We start from the raw sequence: 16818 nt of genomic DNA, 5'->3' as shown, positions 1-16818 counted from the left end.
TTATTTTTAACTTTCTGCATCCCAATTTTCACAAAAATATTAATAAGCACAACCGCTTTTAACACTGATGATAACAAGAAATCATCTAAAGTAATGATGCTGGAAATGTACCTTTGCATCACAGAAATAAATGACATTTTAATATATATTTTTCTTTTAAATTGTAATATTTTTTTTCACAATAGTTCTGTTTTTTTCTGTATTTTTGATCAAATAAATGCAACTTTGGCGAGTAAGAAAAAAAAAAAAAAAAATCTTACCAACCCCAATTTTTTAAACAGACAGAAATATCTCAAATTAAATTATATCTGCTTTTCACTGTTTGGCAAAAATATGACAGATGATTAACGGGACAAAACTTTGCATTAACATTCTTAGATAATTTTCCTGTAAAAGAAAGACTGTATGTAATAAATGTACTTTCACTACTACAAATGTCAACCAGTGTGGTAACTCTAAACACGATGCCCACCTGACCAGTTAAAAGAAGCATTGGTGCCTCCTAGTGTCAAACATCTCATGATAAAAAAAGCACAATATGTTTTCAAATTACACAATTGCAGCATGCGTAGTAATCTTTGTTGCCAAGAATAAAATGCAAATATGGGACTACGGCATCTCTCTTCAGAGTAAAGGGACCGACAAGGCCCGGGAAGGTAATCAGGGGTAACGGCTCTTCCCCACCGTCCCACCGCACGCACCGCCCCGAAGAAACGGGAGCTAAGGGAGCCGAGGGAGAGCCGGGCACTGGAGTGCGGTGTCTGTGGGAGCGGGAGCCATTAATCCTGGAAGTGGATGTGGTCGCCCCCATGCTAGCAGTAATAATTTATGCTAAACAGTGAAGAGGAGAAATGGGACGGCGTAGCAGAGGTCACTCATTAACAATGCCTTTTGTATAACAAAATAAAGCCTTCAGAACTTTAAGTAAAGAGTTACGTGAGCTCTTTTTTTTATTTAATTTTTTTATAGGGGCAATTTTAGAAGCCTTAAATTTAAAGTGATAGTTCACACAAAATAAAATGCTGTCATTATTTACTCACCTTCTTGCCATTCCAAACTACAGTTTAGACTTGGGAGGCAAGATTATAAGCAAACAATTCAATTTAATTTGACCACAAAACGAGAACATTTTGGGTGAACTAAAGTATTTAATGTTCTTTATGTTTATGTTCAGCTTGAGGTATGAGGCCCCCAAAACATGAGTATTATTAGTAGTATAGTATTAGTATACTTCATATAATATAATTATACTTCATAACTTTTAGTTGGAAAAAGGAATTACAAACAAACAACAAATGAATGAATGAATGAATGAATGAATGAATGAATGAATGAATGAATGAATGAATGAATGAATGAATGAATGAATAGCAGGTTAAAAGATCATTAATTTGGAGTAGAAAATTGTATTAACATGCATCTTACATCAAAAATATTACATGCCAAGAATAATTGCTAATATATATATATTTTGTTGTTGTTGTTGTTGTTGTTTTGTTTTTTTTTGTTTCTGAAATACTGTAAAACCAAAAGTAGACCACGATTAGAGGTGATAGTTGTTGAAAATGGTCATTTGGGTTGATGAAAGAACTCGCACACGAATCTATGTCAGTGCGATTTCATTTCTGCTCTTCACAATAACCCAGAATTTGTTCTCCATCCCCGCTTGACGCTCCCAGGAGCTCTGAACTCTTCCAGAAGCACCTGGATATTTCTTACAGGGGATATATGTGTACATCTCCACAGGAAATTCAATTTCAGCTTCTGGGGCGAAATGAAACATCACCGAGGGTGAAGCCAAGGTAAAGTGAGTGACGCGTTGACTGTCGGCAGAAGTTTCCAGAAGGATGAATTCTCATTTTCTTTTCATCCAGTCCACCAGGTTACCACAGTCCTGGTTAAAACAGTGAATATGACCATCATGGTAGTCCATGTTGATGCAGAACTTGTTTGGTTTGTTTTTTAAAAACATATGAACGGAGCTGTTTGACAATATTTTAATGGTCTAATTTATAAATATCTATAAATAAACATCTGGAGGAAGTGAAACGATTGCAGAAAATGGATGGGAAGGCGGGTTGCAGCGCCCAGTGTAATCATCATGAATAAAACATGGAGGAATGCTGGTGATCTTGTTGATTTCGTGTGTGTATATGAGTGTTTGTTGATCGTCTGGGCAGGAATTGAAATTTTGCTCATCAAACACAACCGTCTCCAGCTGCAAACAAGCCACAAACAAACAGGCCGAGACTCCAAATCCAGCTTAACCATTTAGCACTGCTAAACGTCGAACAATGCAACAGAAGTCAACATTAGGAACACAAATAATAAGATATTTAATCATTCTGATTCCAATTACAAATGTAACTTAACGAATCTCGTCCCCTGCAATTCCATTTTAATTGGCCCAAAAATACGCAAGTAAAAACAAACGGCAGGCAGAGGATGGATGGATGGATGGATGGATGGATGGATGGATGGATGGATGGATGGATGGATGGATGGATGGATGGATGGATGGATGGATGGATGGATGGATGGATGGATGGATGGATGGATGGATGGATGGATGGATGGATGGATGGGAGACAGATAGACCAACACTAACTCAATACCAATTAGTATGAATTAGCCACCTTGCAAAATATGTACGAAATCAGACAGACAGACAGACAGAGAGACAGACAGACAGACAGACAGACAGACAGACAGACAGATAGATAGATAGATAGATAGATAGATAGATAGATAGATAGATAGATAGATAGATAGATAGATAGATAGATAGATAGATAGATAGATAGATAGATAGATAGATAGATAGATAGATAGATAGATATAGATAGATAGATAGATAGATAGATAGATAGATAGATAGATAGATAGATAGATAGATAGATAGATCAAATGATGCACAATGTGGAGGGATAAAGATGTTTTCCCCAAAATAAAGATTTTGTTTCAGAGAAGAGAGCAAGCCACACAAGTGTGTTAAAGCAAGCGCCGTAAGCAAATGTTTGTATATTTGACCAGCACAGAGAGAATTTCCTGCAAATCCTGTGATTCTCTTATAATGCCACAAGTCTCAGAAGGACAAAGCCTGTCGGGACACCCTGCTGTGAAACAAACCCTTCCTGCTGACAGAGGTACATGTCTGCCGGAGGAAAGAAGGTTTTAACCGGTTTATCAGACGCTGTCCACAAGCAACTTGAATTGGTTTTTCTTGTTGTTGATGATGTCGGTTTTTTAGCGGATCCTGAGTTTACTTTTTACATGTAAGTATACACATCATAAATCTATCCATGACAAGCTTTGGTGGAGGCTACTCAAGGCAATATGGTATAGCAAGACACACAAGCAGGAAAATATATTATATAACACTCTGCAGTGCATAGCAACACCTTATAACCACCCAAAACAACCCCGAATCAAAGCAGCCAGTTTAGCATAAGCAAACACTCTTCAGAAAATATAAAAGTGTAGTTGAAAACTGAGTTTGCCGGGTGAAACTCATAGCAAGAGCCTTTCTACCATCTGCAACAGCTTACAAGTTAATTGTATTTTATATTATCAGTGGCATACATTAATATTCTACAAGGTCACATTACACCTGAATCATTTGTCATTTGCCAGGGACTTAAGAGATATGAATGTATAGGCATAATGGATAAAGACAAAACCTCTTCATCTTTATGACAGCACAGACATATACATAATTCACAACAGGTTCCTGTTACCTTTAAATACTTCATAAAATGTACTGTGCGCACACACGAGCACACACACACACACACACACACACACACAAACACACACAAACACACACAAACACACACACACACAAACACATATATATATTCCATATTAAATATGGCCCGAGGTTATTCCCATCCAATATGACCCAGAGCCCATATGAATCTGTATCATAAATAGAAGAGCAGAAATCAACCCTTCTGTTTTCATTACGGCACTAATGAGTGAGCTTTCCTTAAATAACATTGAGGTCACACTTTCACCTTTCTTTCTGTGTGTGCTCTTATTTATCAAAGCTACAGAGTCGTCCATCCTAATTGCTGGTGGCCGTTTGGCCCTCGCTCTCGGATATGCACCGCGGCCCTTTTCAAAGTGACCAGGGCCCAAACCGCTCGTTTTAGGTCTGAATGGCCTTGGTAAATCAGCCTGTCGCCCTCCGTCCTGTTTTATTTGTCCTTTTTATCCCTCTCTCCTAGCAGATGTGGGGCCAGGGGGTGGCTGGTTATTTATCACCGTTACCTCTGGTGGGCAGAGCGCTAAAAGCGGTGGCCTGAGGTACGATGGAGGACGGGGCTGCCATACATAAGTAGACCGCTGTGACAAAGTCAGTCTGGAGTGAGACAACTGGGCCATCTATCGCAGTAAAAACAAAGATCCCTATGTTTCTTTGTGGTCTTAATCAGAGACAGCTAAAAGACTTATATAACATCTCTGAGACAAAGACCCAGGGGCTTAAAAGTGTTCGATACTGAGTGGGATGGCCTGCGTTTGAGAGAATATTACAATATTCTCAAAGCAATCATGACCTAGTTCATTATGGATTTTATTCCAGGCTCAGGGGAGAGTGGGGTAAGATGAGACAGTGGGTAAGTTGACCCACCCCCTGTATCTTAGCAACTGTACACTTTTATTATCCTGTGACCATATACGGTATTTTGGAACCACCCATCATTTCTGCAAGATTGGGAATGAGACATCCTGGAATTACTCTAGATTACTTTCATTGTACTTCTGCCTCATTTCCACTTATCTTCAGGGCCACATAAGAAAAAAAGAAAAGAAAGAACAACTAATCTCACCCACTGATAAAACCAAGGAATAACATGGTACAGTGCTGGTATCAGATGTCATTTGGCCTACTTTGAAACATATCATGGTGCTGAATAATTACAGAAGTGTACCATAATATTTACATCACTGTGCTTAAAAAACACCATGGTTGAGAAACTTATGATATTACTATGTACCATGTTCAAAAATGCATGGTAATTAGGGGTGTAACGGTACACAAAACTGACGGTTCGGTACGGGTTTGGTACAGCAGGGGAGAGAAAACTAAACATCAAATTGCTTTTTATTTATTTTTATTAAACAATGGTTAACTGAACAAACTGTATCTGTCCTTAAATGATTTCAGTTATATAACTAAACATTTCTTTAAGATAATTCTGTAAACTATAGGGAGCCCTTACTTGCATATTGCTATATTAAAGGTTAACAAACTAAGCCTACATTTATTTTTAGATATAATAACACTCAAATAACACACTGCATGCAAACATGGAAACTTCCCATTAGGCCGTTTTTGCATTAGTTTCTAAATCTAATTAAAAAATGATGTTTTTACTCCAATTTGTTGTTGAAATCTAACAACTGAATGTAGACACAGTGTTTGCCATTTCCATGACAGATTTATTTAAACACAATAAATAAGCAAGACATCACTAACAGCTTCAGAATATAATAAATATATAGGCTAATATAGGTCATATATTCAGTGAAAGAGTCGATTTCTCTAGTGAACTCACAGCTGGACACTGAAGGACTTCTGAGGTAAATGTAATGGTATGTGACACTGTTCTCAAGCTGTTTTATTGACGTCTTTCGGTAGTTGAAACATTGATTGAGCAATTACATGATACGGTTCAGTAATACACCGCAGATGTTAATTCATGTTTATTCTTTGACTGAAGAGATGATCACCTTCACTCACATGCTTGAACTGACGCGTCTATAAGGTGATCTGTTACGTCACATTAAAGAGTGGCAAAACGGCATTTATCGTTTGAAATTTTTTGATAAAATTGACAGAATACTTAATATGTGGGAACTCGGATTGAAGACTGGTCCACACGTAAAACAAGCCTACTGTTAAAGATTGCATTCAGTACACACGTGCTTCGTACCGGAAGTCCTGTAATGAAATGGTTCGGTACAAATACGTTTACTGTTACACTCCTAATGGTAATGGTTCTTTTTGGTTAAAAACAGCTTCAAAATCTTAGGATGCGTTCACACCTGAGCATTTGTTTCTGAACCTGGTGTGTTTTCCCCCTTGGGTCGGTTGGTTTAGGCGTATGTGAACACAGCAACCGCGCTCGTATACGCACCAAAACATTGGCTCCGAGACTGAAGATGTGGTCTCGGTCCGAATGCACACGAACTCTGGGCGGTTCACTTGAGGTGTGAAAGCAATCTGACCCAACGGACCGACAAACCAAAGGTATTATTATTCATAAGAGGAAATGAGCTATATACAGCCATGGCCAGAATTAATGGCAACCCTGGTAAATATGATCAAAGATGGCTGTAAAAATAAATCTGCATCGTTTATTCTTTTGAGCTATCATTAAAAAAAACACACAAAAAATATAACCTTTCATTAAAGTAAAAGAATGGAAAGGCGGGAGAAAAACACATTGTGAAATAAATGTTTTTCTCTACAATTTCTGGCACCCCTAGCTAGAATATTTTTGGTTATCTCCCTTTATGAGTAAGTATATTCCCATTAATATTTACATTTTTAGCACACCAGGGTGACTATAGGAACATGAAAAGTCCATCTATGACGTTTTGTTCCCCAGGAGTATAAATATGAAGAATCACAAAGCTCAAATTCCCTTAATCATTAATCTCAATGAGTAAAGCCAAAGAATATGTTTCTGATGTGCAATTTTTTTTTCACAAAATAGAAAGTGGCTAAAGGAAAATAGCTAAAGCATTGAAAATTCCCATTTCCACCATCAGGGCAATAATTAAGAAGCTCCAATCAACTAAAGATGAGACGAATCTGGAAAAAGGACGTGTCTATATCGTCCTAATGAATGGTGAGGAGGACAGTTTGAGTGGACAGAGACTCTCCAAGGATCACAGATGGAGAATCACAGAGATTAGTTGAGTCTTAGGCTCAGAAAGCCTTAGGAAAAAAAAATCTAACAACCCCTATAATCACCACATGTTGTTTGGGAGGGTTTCAAGAAAAATCGTCCTTGCTCATCCAGAAACACACTCCAGCATATTCAGCTGTCAGACACGACTGGAACTTCAAAAGGGACCTGGTTCTGTGGTCAGATGAAACAAAAAAAAAGCTTTTTGGCAGCACACCCACCAGATGGGTTTGGTGCAAAGAGGGATAAAAAATTACCCCATGTCCACGGCTAAAAATACCAGTCATTTTTTCACATTTTTTAGAGGCAATATTTAAGCTAGTAGCTCTATAACTCCATTTTGGTACAGTACTGTTAATTGAAATAAGGTGAAAACACTATGGAAATGTTTAAGAGTGCAACCTTACTTACAGTATGATAGCAAGTCCAAAGCATCAATTAAATATGCACAAAATGTATATTTTCATAAATATTCAAATAGTGATTACTTTGCAAAAATAAGTGGTCCCATATAATTTAAATATAAGCATTTAGGCTGTAGATTAGCTCAAAACACATCCCATGATCATCAAATCTCATGTTGCTTAGCTAGTTAGTTTCCCCACTAGAGGACGCCTCTTTAAATACGGTCGCTCTAAGCAGGAGCAGCAGCAGCAGAAGGGAAACTGCCTCACCTCGTCCTGTCAGTGCAGCGGTTACTGCTGGACGATAACCCATCCTGTAGGCCGTCCCAGCCCCGCCCCACCTCTCCTCTTGAAATATGGTCCCACCTGCCATCTGGCAGCGCTGACAGCGGATGACAGTTCGGAGGAAATACCACCGGGGATGAATTTATGGGAGTGTTGGGGCGATGACAGGCCAGGTGAGATAGGAGCAGCGAGGAGATGGATTGGATTTTTCCCCAGCGTGCAGCAGAGAGGGGAACGGGAGGATGCTGCGGATCTAGAAAACAGCTGGCCTGTCACTTATAAAGCTGTTTATGGTGAGCGGGAATATTGCCAACACAGACCACCATCACACAAAACCTTTAATTACACAGGCGGAAACCATCACACGAGGAGCTGCATCTGCGCAGTGACGAGTGTTCAGTTTATATAATGCAACTCAGGATTTCCCAAAGACCCTAGGAGTGTGTTAGATCATACAATAAATGCCAATGGTGAACTGAACTAAATAATAATAATAATAATAATAATAATAATTGTTATTATTATTTCATTATACATTATTTTATTAATTAAAATGCAACAATTAGGGATATGTTGAAACCACGTAGGTTAATTAATATTATATTATATTATATTATATTATATTATATTATATTATATTATATTATATTAACAATTATTATTATTATTATTATTATTATTATTATTATTATTATTATTATTAGTCTTATTGTTTATATGATTATTTGCTTTTGGTCATATTATAATCATGCATATAAAGTTGTTTTACTTCCTGGTGAACTCATTGTTTGATACAAATACAATAAATATTAATTTTTTTTACACATTTTACACAAAGTAAAAATTGTACATGCTTTACGTAATCTGAGTTAAATAATAATAATAATAATAATAATAATAATAATAATAATAATAATAATAAGCTGGATACACAGCATGAAAACGGACAAATAAAATGTCAATGCATAATGTTTTCCTCCATTAAAATCTAATGACTGGAAAAACGAGCAAGCACATATCAGACCTAAACACATTGCTGTACTTACAGTAGGATATAGTTATTCATTCACCATACATCTCTACACCAGACCATATGCAGACCTCATTTACCGGAAGAGATCACACACTGTTGGACATAGTGGTGTGTTATGTATACCTATGCAATATGTTTAATAAATATATATATATATATATATATATATATATATATATATATATATATATATATATATATATATATATATATATAGTACATACTGTTTGGTTTCTCGCACAAACCGATCATTTTGTGTATTAAGACATTAATGTGTCGTCACGAGCCGCAGGGTTTAATTTGGATTTGTCTGTGCATGTTGCTATCATTGACATGCGTTATATGACTCATTGACTGCAATGGTTGGAGTTAAAAATCTTCATTTATGTTCTATGAAGAAACAGAGTCACCTGTATCGTGGATGCCCTGGGGGTCAGCAGATAAACATCACATTTTCATTTTTGTGTGAACTATCCCTTTAAGTGTTAATATCAAAGCAATGAAGGTTTATGGCTCAAGCCTTCTAGAGATTTAAAGTCTAATGCTATTTTCATGCATTCTGACTTACTGTTGAAGAGTTGATGCTTATGCTAAACATGGCCCACATTTTAAAAAATGTGTTGGACATTGATGTGCCAAATCCATTCCTTCGGGATTCAAAGAAGTTGTGGAAAGTCTTTTTTCGAGTATGGCTTTGTGTGACACCATAAAGGGTGGAATTTCTTGAACTTCTCCCAAATAAGTGTGAGCGCACACACACACACAAACAAACACACACCCCACAGCTCTCGAAAGCAAGTGCACGTCCATCAATAAGCTCTATTCAGGTTACAGGAGCCGTTGGCAGTGTTGGCATTGTGTTTTTAGACACGAGATCAACAATGTGTCACTAAAGAAGTGTGTTTCTGACTGTGAGGGAAAGATAAACTTGTTCAGCTTCACAAATAGCCCAGCGTACATCTATCTTTCTTTAATAAATCTGATAAAACTAAAGACTCTTCCGAGATATGAATGATGCAATAGTACTCAACAGGTTCAGAATGGCAGAGGCTTTGTGTTATGACACCTTTAACCAGGAACCATTGCAGATAGATAGATAGATAGATAGATAGATAGATAGATGGATAGATAGATAGATAGATAGATAGATAGATAGATAGATAGATAGATAGATAGATAGATAGATAGATAGATAGATAGAAACTCACAGAAATTCAATTTGGCCAACTACAATTTTTTAGATGTGATCAGTCCCTAGAAAATGTTCAATTGGAAACATGCTTCTTTTTTTTTCTTTTTTTTTAAGATAGATAGATAGAAATAAAGAAGAAGATTTCAGACATTTACCCTTTGTCAACTTCAGCTCCGTTCCAGCAGGCCAGTCCGTCTCCAGATCCCAGCTCGCTCACACACAGCAGGTCCGCCAGGCCACCGTAGAACGTGCGGTACAGACGCAGACTGCTGATGAAATCTCTGGAGACACAGACATGAGTTTGTTTCACTGTGTGTCCAGGAGATGGCGCACTATCACAGCTGTTCAACGTCCATGAGGCCTCAAGAACTTTCAGGAAGGAGAGTCCTCATGGATATAATACATTTATCACATTCACAATATCTATTACAATATCTACATCTTTCATTTATACTCTGAATTTCTTGTTTCCACTTGATATATAAAATATTAATCAAAACATGAAATTAATACAAAATGTTAACTAAAACACGATTTACTTTTAATATTTAATATTAAAACATAGTTTCAATGTTTTACTATTATACAAAATATTATACATTAGAATATTATATTAATAAATAAAATATGACTATATATAAATATAAATAATATATATGTATGAATAAAGACCCATTTGTACTGTATGTATTTTGTATCTTTATATAAACAAATACTAACATTATATAATATTTAACTTTAAATATAATATTATTATATTTAATATTTGTATTTATTAAATATGTACACATTTCTATTATACTGTATTTACTTTTTTAATAAAACGACCCTTTTCCTTTAGGTTTAAAAAAAAGAAAAGAATATTGCATAATATTTTATATTATTTTATATTATTATTATTATTAAAAATGTTTTCAAAATACTATTATATTATAGAAAATAATAAGGAATTCAAATGTATTACTATGTAAAATAATCGTATTCATCATGCATGCACAAAGTCCAATTGTATTATATATTTAAATAGGAGATTAAATAACACACATATATATATATTGTGTGTATTGCATTTTAGTTTTATATTTACTTTTTTATTTAATAATTTTGTAGTTATGTTTTAGTCACCAGATAATGACCATCCCTATTACTTCAAATGATTGGACATGTTTGGATTAGTCCTGTTCCAGTTATAGTCCGTTCTGTTCTGTTGAGTTCCGTCTTCCCTGATCACCTGTTTGACCTGATCATTATCCGTCCTGTTCCCCTGTTGCTTCATCAGTCATCATAAGTGGTCTCTGTGCGTTTAGCACTGCTTACACGTAACTCGTCCAAAGCTTTGACTGTGTATGAATGTGTGTGTGTGTGTGTGTGTGTGTGTGTGTGTGTGTGTGTGTGTGTGTGTGTGTGTGTGTGTGTGTGTGTGTGTGTGTGTGTGTGTGTGTGTGTGTGTGTGTGTGTGCGTGTGTGCGTGTGTGCGTGTGTGTGTGTGTGTGTGTGTGTGTGTGTGATTTCCAGACTCACCTCCTCCAGTTGCTGAGGCTGTCCTCTGCGTTTCTGACGGCTCCTTTCAGAGGAATGGAGTCTCGTCCTCCGCCGCTGCCGTGCTGAGCGCTGCCCACCTGCTCCGGCTGTCTGCTGGGGCGACCGCACACCTTGTGCACCTGCAGGATTCAAACACAGACTGTCACTGTTACAAACATATCCCCGGGCATGCTCATTATAGCCATTTAAGAGTGGCTAAAACTCAGAGCTGGTAACCGGAAGGTTAAAACTTGCACTTTTTGCAGGTCAAAGAGGGTCGATGTGCCTGTAGTGTAATAGCACGATCAGCCACTAGGCGGTGCTGTTTTTAAAGTAATGCAACAACCGCTTTGGCAGTCTTGTTGCCTTTGAAAGAAGTCAACATTGGGATGATCTGGGGCTGGACTGCAAAAGTAAAAGGAATAGAGATACTTTCTACAGGACTACAAAGTGAGATTTTGAAAAGAACAAACGTGACTCAGTACATGAGTCAATATATCCATAAACAGTCCATGAGTCAGTCCGTCAGTCAGACGTCTCTCTGCATCAGATGGCGCATTAATCAATTGTTCACAGATTGTCTGGTTTGCAGACAAAAACGGCAGATCTGCCCCATCTGATGCCCAAACCACCAGATCTAATCCGACTGTCTACAGTTTCCAGGAATCAAGATGTGCATGTTTTTGTGTTTTTATCAGGCAGATAAAGTTGCGTAAACGTTTGTTTATTATTTATTAGTAGAACTCTATTGACACGTTTGTGTGTAGATAGATAGATAGATAGATAGATAGATAGATAGATAGATAGATAGATAGATAGATAGATAGATAGATAGATAGATAGATAGATAGATAGATAGATAGATAGATAGATAGATAGATAGATAGATAGATAGATAGATAGATAGATAGATAGATAGATAGATAGATAGATAGACAGACACACATCATTTTATATTGTATTTTATGAAAATAACATTTTATTAATATATGACTTATGATCTTTTATTTTAAGTCCATCAAGTTCCAAATACAATGAGAAATAATAAAATAAAATTAATAGGTTTAGGTTTATCACGTATTTAGGTATAAAAACACCACATGACTGTTAGACAAGTCTTTTTTTTTTATTACATTTTCCAGCAAAAAAATAACTATATTATGGTATGCAGACCTATATAAAACTATCCCTACTGTGATATTTTGGTCATACCATCCAACAAAATGTGACAATAATAAGACAATAATTATGTAGGCACTTGTTGCGTTTTATGAAGATACTCATTCCTCCAGAACAACTGGACTTAAACAGGTCATATAGTTAGTATTGGTTTAATATGAGCCGTGATGCCCCACACTGACCCTAACCAATGACAACACCTTATTAGAGACTTGATTCTGATCCAGATCCACACCCAGACCCCTGCAGTTCAAGTGTCAGCCGATAACTGACAAAGCCATGCGGTTTTAAAGGCTTATTCCTACTTGCAGACACGCACACACACACACACACACACACACACACACACACACACGGAGTCCGCAAACCTTCACATTTCAACACACAGTCTGCAAACATGCATACTGGATCCCGCAGAAGCCCACTATGATTCCGGGCAAATTGAATTTGCAGGCGGCCAGAGCACATCAGCGTGGTCGGCCGTGCCGCTGCAGCTGCCCACACAAGAGTATTTTGAGAATGTTCTGGGCTCGCTGGCTGCAGCATGGCATGTGTGACTGCGAGCAAATGATGTTCAGGCCGTACCGCATACCACGACGTCCAAGCAGAAGTTACATGACGGGCTTTAAGACACTGCTGGAAGAATTGTCAAGGCATGAAAATTGCAGAAACGCAAAGTTCCAGTGTTTGGGTTTAGTGTTGTAAATGCAAGTCATTTGGACGAGCCACAGCCATAAAAGTAAATGATGATTGAGTCTTCAGGATTTTATAGACTATATTAAATTCAAAATCTCATAAGTTGCCATCAAGTCACAGAATTTATTTTTGTGAAAAACAGAAACATATATATGTAACTGGCTAATGCATCAACTGATTCCAGACAAAAAAATCACTTACAGCTTAAACAGAGCTTTTTCTGAAGACGTAGAGCCAGATTTACTAACAGCTTGGGCCAGCACAAACCCTCTTTTAGTGTTTAAAAACTACTGTCAGGATTTACTGAAGACATGCAGTGATAAATTAGCGCTGAAAAGGTGTGGAGGGGGTTATTTTTGCAGCTGACCTTATTGCATTTGTAGAAGTTTCCCTTTCAGAAACAACATTTATGAGAGGAGAGCATTAAATGAATCATACAAGATGATTTACAAATGTTTGCGCTTGATGATTTACTGGTGATTGTGGCATTATTTACCGCCCAAGAAAGAGTGTCTTAAACTGGAAGTTTGTACTGTTTTGTTGGTAATTTGCTAATTGCTAATGCTAAATCTATCAATAAATGTTTAGTAAATCTGGCCCTTAATGTTTTTGCTTTTTGTTAGTTTTTCTCCAATATTGGGCACTTTTAGGTTTGAGCTTGACTAACTGGTGTTTGTGGGATTATTTACTGCTCTAAAAAAGCATATCTTAAACTGGTAGATTGTGCTGGTAATTTGCTAATGCTAATTTACAGTAAATCTGGCCCTTAATGTATTTTCTATGTTGTTGTTGATGTTTTTTCAACATTGGGTACTTTTATGCCCTTTTCTCATAAATATTAATTTTATTTGTAGAATGTCAAACTACACTTTTTTTTGTCATGCCTTCATTTTTAGTTGCTACTTTTTCAGTTGTATTTTTTTGGATTTCATTGATTTACTCTTGTCCCAGAAACTGTTAACATATGAAACTTAAACAAAATACATATTATCAGATATTTAACATTATAATGATCTAAACAAGTTTTTTAAAAATTCAGTTATAATAATTTAATACTTTATGTTTGTCCCCAGTCATTTACACCACACTCAAACAATTCTGCTCCTATAAAGGTTTTTGTAAAGTTATTTTCTTTAAGTTAAGTCATATTAAGAATTTTGAAAATATTATTTACTTATTTGTACCTTAGAATACATAAAATGATAGAGATGAAATTAGCTTTATTTAGTTAAGTTATCCTTATTTAAAAAAAATAATAATAATTATAATAAATATTTAGTAAATAGAGAGTAAGTATGGTGCTAGGGTTTGATTCCCAGGGTTTGCATGAACTGATAAAAAACATACTTTGGATCATAATGCAGTAAATGTTAATATTCCCAACAGTAAAATATTTCTTTGCATTGAAGAATATAATATCTAAATGACAACAGCTGATGATTTTATCTGAAGCATTTATACTTGGAGTCAACTCACTTGCTCAAGATCATTAGTGATGGCTTATGCATGATCACTTCGGATCCAACAACCTTCTGATTACCAGCCTTTTTTTAACCACATTATAAGTACCTGAGCAGAAAGCCGGGGTCCGTTCCTCTGTGCGTGGTCCACTGCGTCTCTCACCAGCCCGTGAACTCCCAGAAGCACTTGCTCCAGGTCTTGTGCCCCATGCATGCGGGTGGAGAGGGTCTCTAGCGATCGCACAAACTCCCTCCAGTGGGCGTCCACTTCAGCCAGGCTGGCGAGACACCCTCGGACCACGTTGAGGCAGTAGCCCATGCAGGGCTGGCTGGCGGTCAGACCCTGGCAGTGTGGACAGTAGTTCATCCTCAGCAGGCCACGTCTGCATTCACGGCTGAGCTGAATATGGTCGGTGGTGTTGATAACCTCAATGCCCAAGTGGAGCGCCTGCAGAAACATCCGGCCGGGCAGAGAGGCACGGGAGATGTGTGTGGCGAGACGGCCTGGGGCTCCGCCGAACGGCACCAGATCTCGGCATGCAGCACGGACGCACTCGGCGTATGCCGGAGACAAGAGGGACAGACCGGGCTCCACCAGTCGCTCGTAAACAAGCGGGAAGAGGGCATCAAAAAAACGGTGTGAAGCTTCTTCCAGACTGAGCTCGGAGCCCAACACGAAGAGCCCCACGTCCGTGAAAAACTCCCCGACGGGGGCCGAGGCGGAGCTGGCCAGGTCCCGGTACGTGTGGAGGAGGACGGTCTGAGTGTGGTTCTCTGCCTGACGGACCAGGGAGTCCACGGTTTCTGGAAGACAAAGAAAAGATGTGAGAGACGGTTGAACAGGAAAGTTATACCAAAAAAAATGTTTTGTGTTCTGTGGACTAATATGTTGAAGTCCTGTTCGATTGCATGTTGACTTGTGAAGTCTACACTGTAAAAAATTATTTAAAAAATAAGTTACCTGGTTGTCGTAAAAATGTTGAGTTTATAGAAATTACAAATTTGAGTTAATACAATTAACATTTTTGAGAATCGACAATCTTTATTGAAATATTATTAATATATATATATATATATATATATATATATATATATATATATATATATATATAATTTTTTTTTTTTTTTTTTTTTTAATTCAAGAAGCATTTTGGGTAATTGTGTGTATTATTTGTGATAAGGCAGTGAAACATGCCAAATTGTGCTATTTCATGATATATCACATTTTTATTTGGTTCAGATAAAATAATATTTTGAGTTTCTATTTATTAAACCAATGTCCTTTATTGTATCAACTCGAATTTTTGATTTCAATAAACTCAAAATTGCAAGGCAACCAGGTTACTTACTGTTTTAAGTTAAACCAACAATATTTGTTTACAGTGTATCAGTAAGAATGATTTTTCTATAACTGCTATTATGATAATGAGCATATTTATTTATTTATTCTATATATTTTTTTATATTTATTTTTCTTTTTTTTATTAGTTATATTAAAGCTTTTAATTTCATTAAAATCACAATTTTAAGGCAACCAGGTTACTTACTTTTTTAAGTTAAACCAACAATTTTTTTTTTTTTTTTTTTTTTTTTTTTTACAGTGTGAAATTAATAAAACAGAAACGTTCACATGCTATACAAGTTTGTCCTTGTAAATATAGGCTACTCTCACTGGCTACTTTATAAAAACGGTCTTAGATTGCGTTTCTAAATCATTACAAAAGAACTGCATTTTTCCAGGCTGGATCAGGCTGCATGCGCAGATTTGCGATTGGCTCTTATTTAGAAGGCGGGACTTATTCCACCATATTGCGTGTCTTTCTATATATAAAGTCTTTATCACTTACATCTGCACCCGTGGGTCCAATATCGCATCGTCATAATCTTTAAAAAAAATCTATAACTCGAGCACCACAAAACTAGACATATATGGTATCATTTGAAAGATTAGAACCTCAGCTTTCTTAATAACCCAATAACTTCTGCATTAATATTACATAGAAGGAAATACTATGGTCTGAATTTACTAGTGGAATTCGATTTCCTATAGTGGCCAGCTTATGCCAATGCAGATGAGTAGGAGTTATTAGACACTTTGGACAGATAAATCTCAATAACTTTTTTTTTT

At 36.7% G+C, this 16818-nt stretch overlaps 1 protein-coding gene across 1 annotated transcript in view; it reads right to left on the bottom strand.

The window, feature by feature from the left end:
• The window catches only part of gpc5a (glypican 5a), a 195713-nt gene that overhangs the window by 132226 nt on the left and 46669 nt on the right, over positions 1 to 16818 (bottom strand). The window contains exons 3-5 of the mRNA XM_067442854.1: positions 14800 to 15494; positions 11356 to 11495; positions 9990 to 10115 (exon numbers count right to left, since the gene is read on the bottom strand). Coding sequence (XP_067298955.1) covers positions 9990 to 10115; positions 11356 to 11495; positions 14800 to 15494 — 961 coding nt within the window. The remainder of the gene's footprint in view (positions 1 to 9989; positions 10116 to 11355; positions 11496 to 14799; positions 15495 to 16818) is intronic.

Source organism: Pseudorasbora parva, chromosome 4 (assembly GCF_024679245.1).
Source record: "Pseudorasbora parva isolate DD20220531a chromosome 4, ASM2467924v1, whole genome shotgun sequence".
Taxonomy (NCBI): Eukaryota; Metazoa; Chordata; class Actinopteri; order Cypriniformes; family Gobionidae; genus Pseudorasbora; species Pseudorasbora parva.
The sequence above is the reverse complement of the archived record's forward strand: the minus strand, read 5'-3'. Positions and strand labels throughout refer to the sequence as shown.